Genomic DNA, 13,060 nt, shown 5'->3' on the forward strand with positions numbered 1-13,060 from the left:
TCAACCTACCCCTGTTGTCAACCTGGCGACCTGCCTCTAGCGCCGACCTGGCGATCTACGAGACGCGCTTGCCATCGATTTCTACATGCATCCCATCACTCCCGGGTCTCTCGGAAGTCAGCTCTCACACCGAATGTTTTGGGAGAAACCGAGTAAGGCGCAAAGATTGGCCTACGTGCACGACTATCTCCGAGGACTTTGGAGCAGTTAGGCACGTCCTCCCGGAGATCCCAAACGTGTTGCGTGATGCTCACGCCAAACAATGCCTATATAAAGGCCTTACCTCCAACTCCAGGGGGTAAATGCATAAGTTAGTTCTCGCATATCTCTAACTCTCTCACATTTAGCTATCTTAAAATCTCTGATTCGCTAACTTAAGCATCGGAGTGCCCACCCCGGGTAAAACAACCCGGGCACTCTGACATTGTTTCCTTGCAGGTCGCATCAGAGCCACCTCTCCAGCTCGTCACCATTCAGCTAGGCAACAGAGCCATCTCTCCAGCTCGTCACCATTCAATTAGGCATCAAAGCCGCCTCTCCAACTCGTCACCATTTATCTAGGCATCAAAGCCACCTCTCCAGCTCGACACCATTCAGCTAGGCGTCTAAGCCACCTTCCAGGTAGGAATCATTCAGCTAGGCATCCAAGCCACATTCCAGGTAGGAATTATTTAGCCAGGCATCCGAGTCACCTGCCAGCCGGGGAGCTGCCAAAATGCGCATCATCAAATAACATTAAGAGGTATATTGGTATTAGTGAACTTTTCTTTCCTCTGAACACTGAATGAAGAGAATGTTGTTCTGAATTCTAAAAGTGATCAAATATCCATTTTGACCCCATATATAAGAATTTTTGTTTATCTTTTTTGGGGGTATCATAAGAAAACAAAAAGTTGTATGATTGCACTTTAAGAGATAAGAGATAAGAGGAAACGAACAACCATTTTTCTCTTAAAGTTAAAAGATTCCTCTTAAGAGATAAGAGTTAAGAGGAAAAGAACAAGCCCTAAGTGGGGAGTGGATTGAGTTTGGACACCCACTCCCCGGTGTCAGTTTGTTTCCAAACTTAATCAGAAAATACTCCGTGTCAGTTGGGTGTCATTGGTTAGAAAGGGATCTAGCCAACCTACTGAACTGTCACTTAACTGAATTCTTTTATGTATTAGTGATGGAAGGGATCTAAGGCAAGGAGATCCAATCTCCCCGTTGTTGTTTGTATTAGTGATGGAAGCATTAAATCTGATCATGAAGAAAGGAGTTCAGAGGGGCTAGATTGAAGGATTTAAGTTTGGACCTGAGGGACCTTGCATATCACATCTTCAATATGTTGATGACACCTTAATCTTCCTAGATGCTTCAGTAATCCGAGTCCTGAATCTTAGAGCTATTCTAGCCAACTTTGAGATGCTGATAGGAGTTGGAGATACAAGTGGGAGGGGGGGAGATGGAACAGTTTGCAGGGGTGCTGGAATGCAAAGTAGGGGAGCTTCCTTTTATGTATTTAGGGCTTCCGGTGGGATCAAAGACAGCAGCAATTAGCATTTGGCGGCAACTATTAGAAAGAATAGAGAAGAGATTGGACAGATGGAAGGCTAAATATCTTTGGGTGGGAGAATCACACTTATAAAGAGTGTCTTGGCTAGTCTACCAACCTATTATCTTTCCTTGCTATGAGCCCCTAATGAAGTGGCTATGAAGATTGAGAAAATTCAGAGAGACTTTTTTACGTGAAGGCGTAGGGAGAGTCAAAAAATATCACTTGGTCAAATGGGAAAAAGTGTGCAAGCCAAGGGACGGGGGAGGATTGGGGCTGAGAAGGGTAAAATTAATAAACAAAGCACTTCTAGGGAAATGGCTGTGGAGGTTTGGGCAAGAGAGAGAGGGAATCCTTATGGAGGAGGGTGGTGATTGGGAAATATGGTGTCATAAGATTCGGGTGGGAATCAATGGAAGTAAGAAGTATGGGTGAGTGTTTGGAAAGGAATCATGTGTTCTAGTCAAGAGTTCAGAAATTTGGTTAAGTTCAAAGTGGGAGAATGGTCTAGAGTGAGGTTTTGGGAAGATGAGTGGCTTGAGATAGGGAAGTTAAGTGAGGTGTGCCCAAGATTATACAAGTTAACAGAACAAGTCTCAATGGCCCAATGCTATGAGTGGAGAGGGGAGCAATTGATCTAGAATCCGAAATTCAAAAGACCTTTCTTAGACCATGAAGTGGAAGAGTGTATTATGCTTCTGGAAAAATTAGAAGGTACCAGCACTTCTAGATCTACTGAAGATGGACTCTGGTGGAAAGAATGTAAGGAAGGCAGATTCGCAGTTAAGTCATTCTACAAAGCATTAGTAAGAGAAGAAAGGGGCTCAGAGCCTCAGACCAGATAAAAGGAGTATGGAGTAACCCAGCCCCCCCAAGGGTAGAAGCCTTCACATGGCTGGTGGCACAGGACAGCATCCTCACCTCTAATCACCTGAAATCTAGGGGATTACATCAGGCCAGCTGGTGTTATTTATGCAATCAGAAGGAAGACACAGTACTCCATTTGTTCTTCTCGTGCAGCATAGCAAGCTTCATATGGAAGTTCTTTTCCTTCCTATTTGGGATGAGTGTCTTCCAACCAGTGACTACAATAGAGATCTTCTCCTTGTGGCCAAAGCTCAGAGGCAGTATGAAAGCCAGGATTATATGGGGTTGTGTTCCATTTGCAGTATGTTGGTCCATTTGAAGAGAGACATACAGAAGATTGTTTGAGAACAGGTCAAAAAGTATAGAATACTTGGTAGCGGCAGTGAGCAATCTGATCTCAGAATGGGTCCTCAGACTTCTAGATTTCAAACAAGTCTCCAAAGCCGACTTGCTGGAAAAATTCTGGAATACCCTTGACTTACAGCCTTGTAACAAAGAATCCTTTTCAATATGAAGTTTTGAGAATGTATCCGGCGTGTCATCTAGACAGCCAATGATGCCAGGATGTAATTCTTTCTCACTTTTAATGAAACTTCTTTTCACTAATTCTTCAAAAAATATAATAACTCTCTCTCTTCAAATAATAAAGCAAATAAATTAAGGTAAATAAAATGAATTAACTTTATAATTTTCATTTTCTATTAAATTTTTGAGAAAATTAAATCTTAAAGCAAGGTTTGGATATGTTGTCAACTCAGTGTCCAATACGCCTCTATATTGGTGCATATCAGACTGTATTCACTTATACATCACGATACAAACATATACAGTGGTGTATCATGTTGGTACGCACGACCACTAGGATACACATAGAGTTGTAATGTATCCCATGCCAGTGAGCATGGATACAGATACAATATGCCCCATATCGGGTGTATCATATCGATATTTTAAACCTTGGTTTCAATATCAGCTAGCAGTTGGGCCGATAGTCTAGCTAAACAAGGGGTTCATAGAAATCAGATGTTTGGGGCAAATCTGTAAACTTATAATGTTTGGGGACTAGGAGTGATCATTTTCAAACCAGGTCGGGCTTACGCCCAAAAGCTAGTGTTTAAGCCAATGTTTTAAAACACAAAGGCATGGCGTGAGGCATTCTACTACCTAGAGGCATGAGGCGTAGTTTAGAACGTAAGAGGCGTAAGCCTCCCTAAGGGGGATGAGGAGGAAGGAGGAAGGGGAGGAGAAAGGAGGATCTCATTTTTCTTTGCTTTTAATAAAATCTTTTATATTAAGAAGAACGAAGATGCATAGCATATTAGCACTAGTTGAAAGGGGGGTCCTATTAAAGTAGAGGCAAGCAAGCGTAGCAAGCTACAAGGTCAGGGGGCGAAGCCCCCCAACCAAGGGGGTGCCCCCGGACTACTTTCTTTCCCCTCATGTGTGCATGAGGCATACACCTCTAGCACGCTTCATGAAAAAAGCGTATGAGTACACCTCAGAGGTGTCAACACTTCTAGCCTACGCCTCAAGGCTTTTTGGGGAGGCACATGCCTCCAGGCTTACGCCTCCCATGCCTTTTAAAACACTAGTTTAAGCATCATCTCCATTCTTCTTAATACAAGACATCTTTCATTAAAAAAAGAAAAAAAAAATGAGATCCTCCTTCCCTTTCATCCCCCTCCTCTTAAAGATGCCTATGCCACCTTGTGCTTAGGAGGCGTACGACTATCAATCTCTTATATTCTAATCTCTTATGGGATTATTTAACCTAAATATAAACTTGATTGAACCATATTCATTAATTAACAACAATGTATTACCAAAGAAAGTGGGCATATAACATGAGTCTGATAAGCCTATGGAACCACATACCCTAACAAGTTTCCTTGACATTGCACAAACATTAGCAGTATTTTGCTCCACAGGAACCCTATAAACATAGGCATGACACAAGAGCATATGTCAAAGCACATCCAATAAAACTAAAAGAAAATGAAATGAACATAAAAATAAATAAAAGAAAAAAAAAAACATAGGGGGACATAGAATTTTCCTTGTTTCACAAGTGACTGAAGTGAGCCTCACTGGACCACATCCATCAGAGATGAGAGAAGAATTATAATAAGACAATTCAATCTTGTATGTATCTACCATAGGGTCATTATAACTTGATGTGATAACAGACAATGAAAAATAAGAGCACATACCTGTCCAATAAACTTGTTTTCTCATTTATACTTTTCCTGCCAACACCAACAATATATGTCATCCATTTGATAGAGCTGCTTAGAACTATGGGAAAAAGAAATATTGCTAAAAAAATATCAAACCACTTTTTACAGTAAGGAGGGTGCTTGCTTCTAATTGATCCTACTCACATTGATACAATAACATCACTTGCTCGGTTCCTCCGAACATAGCTCCTACTATTGCTTACATTGGGCACTACTTTTTTTCCAACCTTAGTTTCATGAATTCCCTATAAAGGAGGCAGAAGATGAACATTAAGAATATAAATAAATAAATATAAACAAAAGGATCATATGGGCAAAGGAATCTACGCATTAAAGGGTCAAAGGAACCCTGAACCCCTCCATGCTGACTTTCTAAGAATCTAGAAGCAAGTACTTGTGTAGGTTCTACATTTTTGTGTATCTTAAACACACTGAGATAATGGGATCAAAATAACCTTTACATAATTTGAATTGATCTGGTTGGTCCTCTTTATAACTGGTAATGATTTCCTTCAAGTCAACAGAAAAGAAAAGATAAGCAAAACGCATCAACTAATAGATTAATGAACCTAATGATAACTATTGCAATTTTATATACCTAGTCAATATTGGAGGCCTTCTAGCAGTTGCCCTATCAAAGAATGAAATATGATTAAAGTTCTTAGAAAAATTGAATTTCAAAGATAAGAAAAGAACAAGAACAAGCAGAAGTTACACTTACCCGTCATCAGTACTAAAAGACTCATGGTTCTGGATATTTTTCTTTCTCTGATCAGAGTAAACCTTAAAATCTTTGGCATCATCTGTTCTTCAAAATCATTAAACATGAGAATGAGAAATAGAAGAAAATGAAAACAAGTTTTCTTTAAATATCTACACTACTTACATTTCTGCAAAATGGGATGATTTTCAGGACATTGACTTCTCGCTTTGCCCTGGTTTAGAAAAAGAGAAATTTCACCCTTTACATACATGTTCACAAAACCAAAAAAGAATAACAAATGAAGGATTGGGATTGAAGGATTTTAGAATTTGCCCACCTTGAGAAAGATTTCCTTTATACTTGCTCTATTTCTTTGTCATAGATCAGTTTGAGGATAAAAAAAAAAAAAAAAAAAGGAAAGAAGATGGTTGGAGGGAGTTCTATTTGTTCTTTTTAAATGCATGGTTATTAGCCAAACCTCTAAAGGCCCCAAATAGCGGGACGCACTACTCGGTAATGGCCCTTTTATCTTCTATGAAATCCAATGTATGGAAGCACGTAAAGGAGCTGATCAAAATGCAACATGCCAACTGATAAGGGCATTTTGGTCATACGAAATCAATACATACTTCATGATCTCTTACAGGTAACACTTAGCCAGAGCAAAGTGTTTCCCAGGTAACACTTACCCAAGTAAGTACTTTTACTTGTGTTCTTTTTGCACAGGTAAGTTTTCCCTGTTTCCATTTCTATCCTTGTACTTTTTTGTTCTTAGCACCTGTTTAATGGTCATTTTTGTGTCATCAAATTTTAGCATGTTCCCCTAGGTGGGAAAGTAACTTACCCACCTAGGAGAAGGGTAAGTGTTTCTTGAGGAAGTGGCCAAAAAAATTACCCCAGGGAAGTGCCATTACCATGGGTCCCACATTTACCTAAAAAGGACATTGGAAAGTTGGTCAACTTTCACATTGTGAACTCCCCCCCCCAACTTACCTGAAAATTAATGGAGTTATAATGACAAAAAAAAATACCCTTCTTAGGTTGCATATAGCATTCTAAGTGGTTTCTCTTCAAGCTTCTTTACCTTATGTTCTGTCCAACCCTTCAATGTAGCTAGCACTGAATTGAAATATACCTTGGATTTGCAACCTTTTATTCATTAGTGACAATGATCCTACAGATGATAAGTTCTAAGGTGGATGCTCATTTCTTTTATGTTGAGAAGTGGACCTAGCAATGTCATATTCAAAATTCAGCCTAGTGAGAAATTTAAAAACTGCATTCCTCTCTACGAGTCTCTTGTATGTCATAGAATCTTTTTGGACTTTCTCACTTAACAATCTCAAGGATGGTCAATGTTAGGACCCTAGCTTGACCATCAAGTCCTAGGCACATGTATGGAAACAAACCTCTAGTAGAACTTAAGTAAAAGAGACGTCCACATCAACAAACGATTAGGACTGACCTGCAAACAATTGTACAAAATTGATGTGTGGTTATAGCTCAACTATAAATAAGATGTAATGGTGTATGTAAGAACAAGAATGAATTCATAAGTTTACCTTCACCTTTCTCTCCCCTCTATCTTCTATCTCTCTCTTCTTCTATCCCTATTTTGGAGGTGTTACCCTTGAAGAACCCTAAGGAAACTTCTTATCTAGTATCAGAACTCACATCATGACAAATACATGCATGATAAGAATGAAGGTCAAGACAGATCATGTAAAGGTGGAGCTGCACCATGTGATGAGCAATCTAAAGGCAACCAAGGAGACACTCGCAGCAATGGCAGCTTGGATAGATCAACTACCAACTCGCAGCAATGGCAGCTCATACCACATGTGAACTAGTATAGTTGAAGAATTTGCTACAAGAGATGGGGTTCTAAATTGACAAACCCATGAGACTATACTGCGATAATCAAGCAGTTGTTCACATCTCTTCCAACCCGGTCTTCCATGAGAGAACCAAGCATATTGAGGTTGATTGTCACTTTGTAAGAGAGAAAGTGATCGGTGGAGGGATAACCACATCTCGTGTGAGTTCAAGAAATCAATTGGCAGATCTCTTTACAAAAGGATTGTCTCGGGGCAGAGTAGATTATATTTGTAACAAGCTGGGACTATATGACATATACTCTCCAGCTTGAGGGGGAGTGTTAGAATTCACAGAACAGGGGTATTTTGGTCATTTAGGCTTATCTATTTGAGAGTGAAAGGTCTATTTTATTCAAGTTTAAGTTGTGTGTCCCATCACTTATGAGGGACAATATTATCTTTCTTGTAACTAAGCTTATGTGAGATAAATGCAAGTGGGTCGACTAGAGAGGACTGATTTTTCCTCTACTGGCAGAACCCTTCTTCTCCTTCTCTTCTTCTCTTCTTCTTCTTCCTCTTCTTCTTCTCTATTTTAACCTAGAACTGAATAGGGTTTTCACAACGGGCTTGAACAAACTTTTAAGCACACGGGCTCGAGCTCAAGCTCCAAACATTAGGCCTGACTATTTTTTGGGTTGGGCTAAAGCTTTCCCCAATAAGCCCAAGCCTAACTTGATAATATTAGTAGTAGAAGATGTAATAAAAAATATAATATATATTTTATATAATATTATGTAATAATAATATATAGAATATTATATGATATATAAATAATATATTATAAAATATCTACCCAGATCGGGCTTTGGGCTTTATATAGGGCCAAGATCAGGCTCAAGATCTAGGCCCGATGGCTGGGCCAAGCTTGGACTCATGCTTGGTCATTTTCTGTTTATAAAGAGGCAAAGCCCAGCCTGAACCCAGCCCATTTCCCAAGGTATATTTAAGTCTATATGAAAAGCTCAAGATATGCTTAAATCAATTTATGAAAAGTGAGGGCATGCTTAAGTCTTTTAGCCCAAAAACCATGGTTTTAAAAAATGACCCAGAAACGGAACCATTCTAGCCACCGGTTTTCGGGTCGACGGTTCAACCGTCCGATTCGAATGGACAGCCAGTTCTAACAAAAAATTAAAAATTAATTAATTAATTAAAAATAAAAAACAGCCAAAAACTATTAAATGGGTCGACAATTCGACCGCCTAGGTCAACGGGTCATTGATTGATTCAATAGTTTTTGGTCAGAAACCAGGTTTGGGGTAAAACGGAACCGACTGCCTAGACAGTTCCAGGCCGAACGATCCAATTGTCTAGGTCAACAGCGGTTTGAAACCACGCCAAAAACAACTATAAAAAACTAAACCAAGGTCCACAACCAAATAACAGTAAGTCCAATAGAAAAATAAAACAATAAAGAAAAGAAAGGGACCTAACCATCACCAATAATTGTTTGAGATTACAAGAGCATAAGGCTAAAGCAGAGTGGAAATTTTATAAGGTAATGGGCAAAAAAACTACATGGATCTCAAAAGAATTAGTATGCTTTCATTGGAAATTTTAGATCTATAATGTCCACATTAGGTACCACATAGAGAGTTATATGGTTGATGGTCCGTTAAAAACTTAAGTTGGTCCTTGAATTTGCATTTACACAATAACAATGATAAAAAGAAATCAACAATTTAGCAACATGAAGTGATTGGTACCTTGCTTTAGGCAGTTTTTCGAACATCATTTAATTAGGCATTTTCTGTATTTTTCCTTCAAATATGCTGAAAAGTCTGATACTATGATATTGGTATTTGGTCAAAGGAAAAACCTAACAAGGCCTTGTCTATATTTGAGGAAAGCACCTACTTTTTCTGGGGGCAATACCTCCAGTACAAGTTCTTTTAGCTCCAGATAGAAGTGCATCCTTTACCATACACCTGGAACACTGTGGCAGTCCAGGTAGTCACCCATCTATGTGCTGCCCATAGAATGTTCCACGTATAGTGTATCATACACTTGTACCTGATATGAAATAAAAAATAAAAAAAAAAGAAAAAGAACTTTGAATTGCTAGCACTGCTCATATTTCGGATAAGCTGGGGGCATTTAAACAGCTTATGCAAGGCAGTAAAAGCCACAATCTGCTAATTTGGACTACTGCACTGAAAAATCATGTGCATCAGTAAAACTTGAATGAGAACTAAAAGAATACCCCTGAAACAAATTACAGAGATTTCTAGATAATCATTGTCCCCTCATGAAGCTTTTAAGATACCAAAACTGAAATTCTAATATTACCAGTTCTTCCTCTTGTGTTTGAAATGTATTTGATTCCCATCATGTAACAGAAAATGCATGTTTTACCCATAAAATATAGACCAAGTTTATCCAGAAGTTATGTAATCTCTAGTCTAGGTTAAGCAATACCATTATACCAAGAACCACCATAGTAAAAAATCATATCCAGTATTCCAGCTACCTTAAGATAAATCTCACTCAATTGTTATAACTTACAAGTAACTAGAAAGAAAAATAGATTAATGTGCTCAGTCAAGGAGGGAGCAAATAGATAGCAGAGAAATTATTGAAATTGGTATTGATTTACACACCATGATTGATTTTCTTGCCAACGAGCTTGCACTTGCAGTTTTCCGGACAATTGAAACCCTTGAAATAAGTATAGCAAAATGAAATAATATTTCACGGAAATCAAAATACCCATGATAGATTAAATACAGTGGAAACTAGAATAGAATAAAGAAGAGAAAATCAAACCTTGATTCTTTAATCTTTTTCCCATCATGAATCTTGCTGCAAAAGATCATTTAAAATCAATGAAATATCTAAAAAAGAAAAAGGAAATACTCGGTAGTGCTTTTGGATGCTCCACAAAACCATTCTAGAATTGGTTTCATTATTCTACACCAACTCCCTCTTGGGACCTTTGCTTTGGGGTGGCACAAGTTTGCTTCACATCCACCACCAAAGACATGGTCTGAAGTTAAAACAATGTTGACTCAAATGTGGCAATTTCTTTTCCTTTTAAAATGCATTTTCTGTCAACTTATATCATGCTACTACTTTTGTAACTTGAAAGTGAAAGTGTAAAAATGCAATCCAAACTTTTACCAAAGTTACCAAATATCATATATACAAGCACATGAGCACATCCAGATAAGAAAGTGGAAGTATAGGTAATCCCAGTCCACTTTCAGTATAAGCTACTTTTCTTACTTCTATTATTCCTGTAAACAACATTATACTCCTTATAACTCCATTTACAAGTATGCTACCAAGTGGTTCAAAAAGTTATAGATACAATGATCACGTTGTCAAGGTGGCATATATGGTAAGCAAATTGTTCTTGTCGTTTCAAAGTGCAGATTCCGAGGACCCCAAAACCAATGGTAACTAAAACCCAAGTAAGACATCTTAACTCTTAAACAAATTGTCTTACAGTCAAGCTGTTCAACCTAGAGTCAAAATAAAAACACACTAAAAGAAATGTAGATATGTGATCCTTCATCAGAATTATACGATATTCAATATTACTTACAGTGGTTTGGAGCCATCAATCTCTCCATTCTTTGTCAAGGAATTCCTAACATTGCTGATATCAGCCAAGATTTTTCTTCCAACCTTTACTTTAACTGAAAAAAAATAAGTAAAAATTAGAAGGATCCCCCCAAACTACATATTTAAGTTTGTCTGAAACAGTATCTGTCCATAAAACATTGTGCCTCACCAGAACTGTGTTGCATGCGTTTACTTTTCGATTCATTTTCAGCACTACCCTATAAACAAACAGAAGAAAAACAAAAGAAAATAACAAAGATCAAAGAAACAAATCCTAAACCTTCTAAGTTATATATACATATAAAAACGAAAAACACAAACGCCAAAAATTTGAAATGAACAAAACCAAACAAACCTTTAAATCACCCAAATCGCCCCCCTTGCCTCCTTCCATAACTGGTATAGACTTTCTTCATATGATAACAAAAAGTCCAGAAAAAAGGGTCCATAAATAACGTGATTTTTCTAAAAGAATCTCAATTTTCAGTACATTTCTACAAATCAGACATACCTTGTTCGCACTATCGGTTTTCTCCCAGTATTACTGAAGATAGAAAATGAATTAGGCGACTCGATGTTAAGAAAGATAATAGAAAGAGAGAATTGAAGCACGCTTACGGGGCATCAGCAGCAACGGATTCACGGACACGAACTTTAATCTTCTCAGTATCTGAATAGACCTTAAATTCTTTTATACCAACTGTCCAGAAAACAGAGAAGAAATGATAAGCGGAAAACCATTGCTACTCAAATACAGAAATTTTTAAATACGGGAAAAAATCTTACCATTCTTGACGATGCGCTGATCTGCAACTCGACGTTGGTTCGCATTCAATTTGTCCTAATTTACAGAGAAACAAAACCTTACCAAAGATCTTATTCAAATAATTAAGCAAGAAAAGGTTAGGGTTTCTTCTAACTTACCTTGGAGGAGACCATGTTATTTCCTGCTCGACTTCTATGTTCCTGTGAGATTCTGATTTCTGAGCTCTCAACGGGTTGTCGTAGAAACAGGCCGCCTGTATGCGAATTTCAAATATGTACTTTGATTTTACAATAATGACCCTATCAATTTAAAAGTTTGACTTATAAACCCTCTCTTCTTTCTACTAAAAAGCCAAACCAGGGAAAATTCCACCGAACGTCATTAACCGACCTTTATTTATCTATTGAAAATGTTAAAACTGCCCTTTGTAGGTACATAGTGCTCATTCAATCCTCTAGAGTATAGAAGACGCCAAATTGATACCATCTGGGCGCTTACGATTAGCTTGCAACTTATCGGTCGCCTACGATGAACTTACGATGCATTGCACACCCGCGATAAATACACGGTTCATCGGACGATTGCGATGGACTTACACTCAACATAAGTCTAAAATAGATTATGGATAACTTGCAATGAATTTTACACACATTTAGTTCTGCAATGAACCCTGAACGCGCGCGTCTCTGAGATAAACCTCTGACACAGACGGTTCGGCGATGAACTCCGGAGGAGCGCGATCTTAAGATAAACCCTACACCACTACGGAATCCCAATTCGTTAAGAACTGAGCTAAAATATTGACTGCATGTGTAATTTTAAGTAGCGTGCGTAATAAGGCACCACGTAGGTTTAGTAAAAGGCCGCCCGCTACGCAATGACGTCACTAGTGCCACATCGGTTAAGTAAGGTGTGAAAGGCAATAGCACATGTGGATTATGAGAATCCTCAAGTGAAAGGAAAGTCAACCCTTGACAGATCTCATAAACACACGTCGCGAAACCCTAGCAATGTTCCTTAATGACCGACGACGAATCTAATATTCTCTTTTCTAGAAGAAAATGAGCACTTTTGGCACCTTCCTTTTTGGGACCTCGAGATCCCTACCTATAAATAAAGATCCTCCTGATAACAAAATTCAGTCATTCAACCCTTGATTAACTCGATCATTGGATTCCCTGCTCAGTCGTCTCATCACTCCCCTTACCCTAAACTCTCGATTAATTCTCTGTTCCCGGTCTTCCTTTGTCCTTCAAGGAGACCACTCCCACCTAGCCCGACCACCTCCTACTTACACCCTTCAAAAGAAGGCATTGTTCATTGTCCTTTACCTTGAGACTAAGTCGGTTATCTTCAAAGAAAAAGAGAGAAAAAATATGAAATATGATAGAGGGAAGCAATAACTGAAAGTAAAGAAATAATTACACAAGAATGTGTTTTAGATCAAAAGGTAGAAGACAATAACTTCATAGTCTAGAATCTCAAACACCTCAACCAATTCAATCTCAA

General features: G+C 38.4%; 1 protein-coding gene across 1 annotated transcript in view; it reads right to left on the reverse strand.

The window, feature by feature from the left end:
• The window catches only part of CYCB3;1 (cyclin b3;1), a 36,960-nt gene extending 25,148 nt beyond the window's left edge, over window positions 1-11,812 (reverse strand). The window contains exons 1-16 of the mRNA XM_010262386.3: window positions 11,710-11,812; window positions 11,572-11,626; window positions 11,404-11,485; window positions 11,297-11,329; window positions 11,141-11,195; window positions 10,955-11,003; window positions 10,766-10,859; window positions 9,985-10,020; window positions 9,819-9,876; window positions 5,525-5,573; window positions 5,360-5,441; window positions 5,237-5,269; window positions 5,094-5,148; window positions 4,783-4,883; window positions 4,612-4,647; window positions 4,277-4,334 (exon numbers count right to left, since the gene is read on the reverse strand). Coding sequence (XP_010260688.1) covers window positions 4,277-4,334; window positions 4,612-4,647; window positions 4,783-4,883; window positions 5,094-5,148; window positions 5,237-5,269; window positions 5,360-5,441; window positions 5,525-5,573; window positions 9,819-9,876; window positions 9,985-10,020; window positions 10,766-10,859; window positions 10,955-11,003; window positions 11,141-11,195; window positions 11,297-11,329; window positions 11,404-11,485; window positions 11,572-11,626; window positions 11,710-11,724 — 891 coding nt within the window. The 5' untranslated portion in view covers window positions 11,725-11,812. The remainder of the gene's footprint in view (window positions 1-4,276; window positions 4,335-4,611; window positions 4,648-4,782; window positions 4,884-5,093; window positions 5,149-5,236; window positions 5,270-5,359; window positions 5,442-5,524; window positions 5,574-9,818; window positions 9,877-9,984; window positions 10,021-10,765; window positions 10,860-10,954; window positions 11,004-11,140; window positions 11,196-11,296; window positions 11,330-11,403; window positions 11,486-11,571; window positions 11,627-11,709) is intronic.
• Between the last annotated feature and the right edge of the window lie 1,248 nt (window positions 11,813-13,060).

This window comes from Nelumbo nucifera, chromosome 7 (genome assembly GCF_055504915.1).
Source record: "Nelumbo nucifera cultivar China Antique chromosome 7, China Antique-T2T, whole genome shotgun sequence".
NCBI classification, from domain to species: Eukaryota; Viridiplantae; Streptophyta; class Magnoliopsida; order Proteales; family Nelumbonaceae; genus Nelumbo; species Nelumbo nucifera.